Source organism: Cryptococcus neoformans, chromosome 8 (assembly GCF_000149385.1).
Source record: "Cryptococcus neoformans var. neoformans B-3501A chromosome 8, whole genome shotgun sequence".
In the NCBI taxonomy this organism is placed as follows: Eukaryota; Fungi; Basidiomycota; class Tremellomycetes; order Tremellales; family Cryptococcaceae; genus Cryptococcus; species Cryptococcus deneoformans.
In genome coordinates, this window is record NC_009184.1 from 39,385 (window position 1) to 47,577 (window position 8,193).

Below are 8,193 nucleotides of genomic sequence, written 5' to 3' on the forward strand. Positions count from 1 at the left end.
TCCGTCCGACATCCACGTGCCATGCCCCCCAACGCCTCCAAGACAGTCTTTGGTGAGTATCCCATCTCCCATACTCGTGCATGTTCTCTGACCTGCTCTGGCAGTCGCAAATATCCCATAGCAAGTTCTCTTCAGCTCTCTGTATACAAAGCGCTAACCGTAGCTTTCGACATCTTCTCTCTACCCTTTACCCGCTCATAACACTTGTACGGAAACTATACTGTGGCGTGGATCAACAGCGATGTATCCGAAGAACAGCTTGCCAACGTCTTTTCAGAGGCTGGGCCTGTAGCCAACGTCGAGTATGTCTCACTTCCTTTCCTTTCATCCATTCTTATCCCTTCGAAAATGAACGGCGCTGACTTGGCTGGATAGAATCAAGTTTGATGCCAACACTGGTAGATCAAAAGGTTATGCTTTCGTGCAATTCTATGGTCAGTAGTGTTCGTCACACACCGAGTGTGGCTAAAGCTAAATGCTTTCCCTGTCTATGCCGACGCTCAACTATGCTCGCCCCTCATGAAATCTTTCTCTCTGTATCCCCTTGGATTGATTGGATTCTACGATCTAAATAAACAACACAACGATCTCATCCGTCCCATGTTCATTCCATAAACCCAACTCTTTTCTTCTACTCTCAATAACCGCTACACACGCCCTCATCACAAACAGACGAAGCAACTGCCCTCTCCGCTGTGCGCAACCTCCAAGACGCACCCGTAAATGGGCGAAACCTCCGTGTAGAACTGTCAACCGATGAACCTGGACCCCGTCGGCGCGGTCCCGGTCCTGGTGCTGTAGGTGTGGGTGCTGCTCCTGGAGCCGGTGGACCCGGAGTCGGTGGACCCTCTGCATCCCTCGGTGGTCCTCGGCCCATGGTCCCAGCACCAGGTCCAGGTGGTGCTCCTCCCTTCACCAGCGCCGGCGCCGGCGCACCCGGTTATCCTCCCCGAGCACCATTCGACCCCCGTTATCCCCAAGTCCACTCTCAGTCACACGAGAACACCCCTCCTCCCGCCGGTGTCGGCGCTAGAAGACAAGGCGGGGATGATATCGATTTGAGGATGGCGCCTCAGGGTATAGACTTGCTTCCAGGACAAAAGGCGGTGGATACGATAAGCAAAACTTTGGCGGGGATTGCGCCCGGTCAAATGGGGGATGTTATGACCAGTATGAAGGTGCGCCAAAATCATCCTTTCCCACTTTCCTTCAACTGCCAAGAAAAAAAAAGAACAAAAGCTGACCTTTGAACGAAATAAAAAATAAAAAAAATAGTCACTTATCCAAACAAACCCTGACCAAGCCCGCCAACTCTTGAGCCAACAGCCCCAACTCGCATACGCTCTTTTCCAAGCTATGCTTCTTCTCAACCTTGTCGACCCTTCTGTTCTGTCTAGTATCCAGCCTTTGGCAGCTTCCGCTTCTGCAGCTGCTTCTGGTGGGGCTGCGTCTGTAGCCCCCGGTCCTGGTGGTGCAGGTGCAAGAGCGCCCAACTACCCACCGTACCCCCCTCCGACCCAAACCCAAGGTCCACCTGGCGGCCAACAAGCCTTCCGTCCTCCGCCCCAAGCCCTCTATGGAGGCGCACCCCCTCTTCCCAACCAAAACCAAAATCAGAACCAAAACCAAAACCCTCCTTACCCACCCTATCCCTCTGGTCCCGGCGTCCCCGGGGGTGTGTCTGGTGCCGGTGCCGGCATACCACCTCCCACTTCTACACCCGTACCTCCCACCCCGCATCCCGCTCACGCCGTCCCAGTTGGTCCACCCGGTGGACCCGCACCACCAGCCCCAGGATTGGCATCCCTCCCCCCTGCGGCGCAAGCCGCACTCTCCACACTCCCTCCTGACCAACAACAGATGCTTCTCCAGGTTTTACAGCTCTCGCCAGCGCAGATTGCGGCGTTGGATCCGACGCAAAAGGCTTCGGTCATGCAACTCGTGAGTGTTCCCTTCCCTCTCTCTCTTTCGTTCACCTTTCCTTTTTGCTGTTACCTCCCCTGCCTCTCCGTCTCTTGGCATTGATTAATAGAAACTGATGAAATTTGTTTTTGGACCCGTTTAGCGACAACAATTCCTCGGGACTGCTTAGACATAAAAGAAAGAAAAAAAGCAGAGATACTTGTCCCAAAAAATGCATGTGTGTGCGTGAGTGGGTTGGGAGAGAAATATGGCAGGAAGATGGTGAGGAGAAGGAAAGTTCCAGAAGAATGGGAATGGTACAAGTTAGACACAACAACGAGAGTGGGGGGACCACGACATATAGCGCAAAGGAGTAAAATAATTCATGTATACCTTTTTTTTTTGGCCCATGCTCGGTTGGACTTATTCAAACCGTATGGGCGAGCTTTTAAGGAAATATCAATATGCGAAATCTGTACAAGAATGAGCTGTAGGGCGACGGACGTAAGAGTGGGAGGCGTTGGAAAAAAAAATGCATATATGGCCCCACGATGCAAAGACCATGGAAAGAAAGAACGCCTCCTCGATTATTCTACTATACGTATACGAGAAGGGGTCAATGGAGAGCAAAAAACAGTCCTCACTACAAGGAAGTTGTACTTTTTACATCTCAACCCCCGATCATCCCTGCGAACAATCTGATCTGCACACGATCTTCCATCTCATTCTCATTCTCGATTCCTCGAAAAACAAAATGAATGTTCTCTTTCCCTATCCACACCTCACACTTCACTCTTCATCCGCATCTTCTACAGTCACCCTTTTCCTCACTCCCTCACTCTCACCTTCAGTCCTAGCCCCAACTTCGGCCGCAGTAGGAAGTGCCGAGCTGGGCGCAGGGGAAGATACTTCCACCCCTCCTGCATGTCCCTGCCCATGCTTGGCCTTGCCAGACGCCGATCCAGATCCAGATTTGTGTTTCTTGGTATGGGTATGACCTTTGGCGTGGGTACCGCTCTTCTTCTTCTTTTTGGGTTCGTCGTAATCCCATCCGGGGATGAACGAGTCGACCTATTTTTCGAAAGCGAGTTAGTTGGAAGAAGAGGAAGGGGGGAGAAGACGAAAGAACAAAACTTACAAAACCGACATCTTCAAATAAATTCGGAAAGATCCAAATCGCCCTCTTCATCGTCAACACCGTCACACACCAAAACACCAACCTCACCACCGCCAGCCCCAAAAACGCTCCTACCAGGCCCAACACGCCTACACTCAAATACCACACCCCGATCCTCAGTTTCACCGGCCAAAGTGGGAACATGACACCCGCCAACATGATCAGCACCATGGCCAATCCGCCGAGGTAAGTGTATAGCGGGGAACCGTCGTAGAACCAGGTATAGTACGCGAGTGGGTCGAACGATTGTTGTCGGGAGAGACGGAGGGGTTTCGGTTGGCCAGAAGGGATGGGAGTTTCGGGAACGGGTCGGTCGGTGCGGAGGAAGAAGGCGCTGTTAAAAAATCAAGTTAAAGAAGAAAAGAGTTGGGAAAGAGGGAAAAGAAGCGTACAAGGGTAACAGCCTGACCATGAGCTCTTTCGCTTCATCCTCATCCTTTACAGGAGGCACCTTTTTCAGTTTCTGGTAATGCGGGCTAAGCAATGTGCGGATCGCCGTTTTGCCTATTAGATATAGTAGTTATTATAAAGATAAGCACCTCGCATGGAGCATTGTAGAGATTGAAGAAAAAGAGGACGTACCTTTAAAGTACTCTACTCTCTTCCCATTCAGGATGCCCAGCCGGACTTTTGGTCCTGCTTTTGCACGTAAAAAGTCGACTACATTTTTTAATTCTTGCGGGGCACGTTTTCTGTTGGTTTTTGATTAGGTGCATAGATTGACAGATGTATTTTTAGACGGGCGGGTTGATTGGGAGGAAATGAACAAAGCACACGATCCCATCAGCCTTTCCTTCTCTTTGTCGTCAGTTGTAAAAGGCAGGAGATGAACGTACTGGGCATCCACGACGGATGTAGCGTTTGCGGGCGTTGCCATAATGTTTTCAGTGTGGTGGAATAAAGAAGACGAAGAACAACAATTAATACGTAGCGAGTGGAAGAGTGATGGCGTGGCGCTACAACCACCGTGGGACAAACCCTCGACTCCCCCGCTACGGCGTATCTCATGACGATAGTAGCAATCGCTCCCACCAGAACAATGCAAATCCAACATGGGCATGTATATCCGTGGCACAATAAAGAGCAGAGGGGGGAATGCATACATGCAAAAAAGCGAGAAATGCGGAAAAAAAAATGGGTAATCTAGTACAACTTTGGTCGCCTCGTCTTGGGCTTTCCCCTTCCTCGCGTGAGGATGTACCCAAGCATCACCGTTGTTGACGCTGATAATGATAGCCTATTGTAATATTGGTCATTCAGCTTGGAAGACAAACTACAGGAAGGAAACGCACCAGATGGCCGCATACTGGGCGTGTTGATTCCTCAACTCGACATGGGCCGGTCGACCTACAGGGATACCCTGCTGCATCAACAATGTCGGCGACTGATCTGGCTCTAATCCCACGTTATCAGTTTCCGGTTTCTTTTCCAAGGATAACAACAGAAAACACACCGGCAAGAGCATCCACCAAAACCGGCTGCACCCCCTTTTCCTCCCCACCACAAACCTCTGCCATCTTCTCCACATCCTTCCAGAACCACTCATTCGTCTCTGGCTTATTCTCATGCATCCACACCGTCCTCTCCCCCGTCTTTGGCAACAACCCTTCCACCACCACCTCTTCCCCGTTGCCCACCAGCTTTCCTGCCTTATCCCGCGTCAAGCCGGGCGGGACCTGGCTACCGGCACGGATCGCATTCGCCCGAGTCGTGGTGATAAACCCCCGGTTCACCAAGATCGTCGATCCCCCGCCACCGCTCGATCCCCCGCCATCACCGGGGCGGAGAAAGGGTAGGATGAGGTGATAACCTGGGAAACCTTCATACGTCTGTGGACCGAGTAAGATGGGCGGACCGGTGAATTGGCCCTTTATCAATACGCGTCTAAACGAGAATTCGGGGAGGGCGTCCATACTGAAATCCCAAATGAAAAGCCCATCAGCACCCTGCCAATATCTCCGGACGCAAGGAAAAGAAAAAAACCCACTTGATATTCCCGGGCAACAACATGGGTTCCTTGTGCAAATTCCGATCCACCTCTTCGATCAAATCCAACTTCCACCTCAACCGCTTCAACTGCCATACCCCCAAAAACCCCGTTAATATAGGCACAAGAATCAAAATCAACGACGTCGGTCTTAGGAGGATGGAGATGCTGGAGGAGGACGATTTGGGGGTGTATTTCGAGGCGGTAGAGTTGACGCCGGATGGGGCAGAGCCGAATGGTCGGTGGGTGCCCGTCGTGCGGGGTCGCAGAGAGGGACGAGCGACCCGCGGAATACCTAAAGGGCGTGGGGTGAAAGCGAGAGAGAAAAGGCGGATTGAAGGACGGGCCATTGTTGTTTTAAGTTGTAGCAAAATGCTTGAAACTGGTGAATGTGACAATACGGTACGTAGATGTAAGCGGCGACTTTTGATACATCATTCAGGAAAATTAGGTTCCGTCTTTTCACCATCACTGTCATGGGGGGCTTTTCCGCGCACAATGTTACATACACATTCTTATCATAAAAGCCAACTTGTATACAACCCAATTCACTCTTCCCATTCACTCTTCCCCCTCGCTATCCCAATCCAACCCCTCCATGCCCTCTATAACCTTTTCACTCTCCCTGTACAACTCATCCAAACCCGTCACTTTCTCCAAATAATCCTTTTCATTAAACACCCGTCGGAGGAACGCAAAGCCATTGGTCTCGTATTCGTTCAGTACCTTTGTAATAAATTCCGTTAGCTTGATACATCTCACAGCGAAACCAAAAAAAAAAAAAAAAAAAAAGACAAAAACTTACATAGTCTGAACATCCGGTACATCGATCAAACGCCTCGCCTTCTACAATCTGTGTTTTCCACTGATACATCTGTCCCCGCAACTGATGCGGTACACATCCCAGAGGCGACGTTTTTGTGCTTGTGCTTGTTTCCGCGGTATCCGGTCTTTCGGCGGGAGCGTGCACCCTGTCCATCATTCCCGTAAATCAGTAACAAGTTAACGTAAATCCAAGATGGACATACCCAAGAGGATGCTGTAAAACAGATATCAAGAGCTCTACCGCCATCGCCGCCGCAATCGGCGCCACACCCGGTCGAGTGACCGTACACATCTGGTCCAATGTTCTATCGCTTAGACTCTTTCAGGTAGACACGTCAGTACAGGAAAGGGGAGAGAGAAATAGGACGTACGTCGGCGGGAGCGACAATATCATTACAATAATAACACCCTAAACCTTTCTCCCCCACCCCCCCTTCATCCCACTGGATCCTCCTCGCTCCCGCTCCCGCCCCATGCCGCATGACCAAGAACGAGTCAAAGCCCAACGCGGCATTCACCACCACTTTCCCCCATTTTCTCCCCAACACTGTCGGCAGCCACCTCGATTCCCTCGAATCCATCAACAAGAACACCGCATCATGCGATTTCACCAACGCTTCCAGCTTCGCTACATCCTTCTCCACCGCGTCATCTGACGACGAGATCGGATGCCCGGGCATGGGGATACCGAGCACCACGCCCTGGGCATTCACACCGGGGAAAATCTCCTGTAGCTTCTTTGCGGCCGTAGGTGCCTTGGGCAGCCCGCCGTTGAGACAGTCTGAGAATGTGAAGAGCGGTTGGCGGACAGGGTTCGAGTAGGATACGGTCGATGAATCGACGAGAGTAATGTTCCGGACTCCCCAGCCCTGTTTCAGAAGGGGTTAGATCAAGTATATAATAAAATGAGAAAACATTTACCATCAAGATCCTAGCCACATAACACCCCAACGTGCCTGCACCCAGCAACAAACATCTCGTGCCCGATATCTTGTCCAAATCCAATGCCGGCAAGAGTCTCCACTTGATCAGCTTTAGATTCAAATCCACAGCTTGCGCCGCGAGGCGGGTAGGGTCCATCATCGGTCCCAGATCTGCGACCCGGGGGGACAGTTTACCCGACGGATGACGTTCCCAGCCTACCGCCTGGGGTGGTTTGGCCGGGGCGGTCGAGGGGGGAGAAGAGAGAGATAAGGAAGCTTGGGTACTGGAGGAACCTCCCCTTAGACATATGACGACGAGAGAGGTGATGCCGTGTTTGGCGGAGAGGTAGTACAGCACATTACGGAGTCCCCATCCTGGGTTGGAAGGGAGGGAAGACGTATCGTGGAAGACGACGGTCACCTGTTTCGGCCGTGCTCGTCAGCTTGGGATAAAGAACACGCATCGATTCTTTGGAAAAACACGAGAGATGGACATACCATTTCACTTTGCGTCTTGTCGTAGAATGTAGAGCATGAAGATAATGGGGCCGCAGATAGATGAGGGGCAGCGCCTTTCAAGAGGAAAGCAGCCGTGTTGTGTTGGAAATGGGACTGTGCCAAGTTTCGAATGTCTTCAATCTCCTTTTAACATTCATGCCAATCAGCCAAGTCAAAGACGTGAGATGGAAACGCGACATACATCCACAGGCATAAACTCTCCATCCATAACCCACGCCGGACTCGAGACGAGCGCAGGGAACGCAAACCAATAGTGGTACACATACTTTTTCAGGTCTGCAAAAGTGACGAGTAGAAAAGGGTTGAGCACGGGTCGATCAGTGTCGAACGATTCGAGCATCTGTTTCAGCTTCCTCAGCATGTAGTCCATGGTGCAGCGACGGCGCGGCGCAGGGCCAAGACGTACCTGGGAGACGAGATCATCAAAGAGCCGCTTTTTGGCAGACGTATCCTTGAATTCCTCGATCGTGTTGAATATCTTGAGCGTGCCGGTGACAGAGACGGCGTTGGGTGGCAATCTACGATGGATAAGCCACGCACCTCGTTGCGCTCCCACACTCACCTGCCGCGCTCCGCCTCGAACGCGTCGCCGCCCACGACCAACGAGCCATCGATCCCCACGTCCGCCGTATCGTCCACACGCTCCTTGTTGATGAGGACGCGCTTTGCGGGCTCGATCTGGGCTGTGATGGGGAGGTGGGAGTCGTCGAGCTTGAGGTGGTTGAGTTTGTGGGCTGCGAGGGCTGCCCAGAAGGCGGGGGTTGGCTGGGAGGCGAGTGGCTGGAACTGGAGTGGCGCCATGGGAGATGTGCAGAAGAGACATCTGCGAGTGGTTGTTGTGAATTTCTAGTGGAGGGAAG

General features: G+C 51.8%; 4 protein-coding genes across 4 annotated transcripts; 1 reads left to right on the forward strand and 3 right to left on the reverse strand.

Annotated features, from left to right (window-relative positions):
- Positions 1–21: 21 nt before the first annotated feature.
- CNBH0140 (hypothetical protein) lies at positions 22–2,092 on the forward strand (the record flags this gene model as incomplete). Its single annotated transcript, XM_768996.1, has 7 exons — positions 22–52; positions 105–120; positions 240–302; positions 376–434; positions 673–1,178; positions 1,276–1,941; positions 2,066–2,092. 7 exons carry the CDS (start codon positions 22–24, stop codon positions 2,090–2,092), a joined length of 1,368 nt encoding a protein of 455 aa, XP_774089.1.
- A 599-nt stretch (positions 2,093–2,691) lies between these two features.
- Positions 2,692–3,956, reverse strand: CNBH0150 (hypothetical protein; the record flags this gene model as incomplete). The annotated part of the gene is made up of 5 exons (XM_768997.1): positions 2,692–2,973; positions 3,041–3,413; positions 3,472–3,583; positions 3,662–3,771; positions 3,916–3,956. 5 exons carry the CDS (start codon positions 3,954–3,956, stop codon positions 2,692–2,694), a joined length of 918 nt encoding a protein of 305 aa, XP_774090.1.
- Positions 3,957–4,222: 266 nt separating this feature from the next.
- On the reverse strand, positions 4,223–5,416 carry CNBH0160 (hypothetical protein; the record flags this gene model as incomplete). Its single annotated transcript, XM_768998.1, has 4 exons — positions 4,223–4,316; positions 4,372–4,474; positions 4,533–4,993; positions 5,067–5,416. 4 exons carry the CDS (start codon positions 5,414–5,416, stop codon positions 4,223–4,225), a joined length of 1,008 nt encoding a protein of 335 aa, XP_774091.1.
- Positions 5,417–5,627: 211 nt separating this feature from the next.
- CNBH0170 (hypothetical protein) lies at positions 5,628–8,134 on the reverse strand (the record flags this gene model as incomplete). The annotated part of the gene is made up of 9 exons (XM_768999.1): positions 5,628–5,792; positions 5,872–6,037; positions 6,095–6,210; positions 6,263–6,760; positions 6,813–7,235; positions 7,313–7,456; positions 7,515–7,673; positions 7,740–7,851; positions 7,896–8,134. 9 exons carry the CDS (start codon positions 8,132–8,134, stop codon positions 5,628–5,630), a joined length of 2,022 nt encoding a protein of 673 aa, XP_774092.1.
- Between the last annotated feature and the right edge of the window lie 59 nt (positions 8,135–8,193).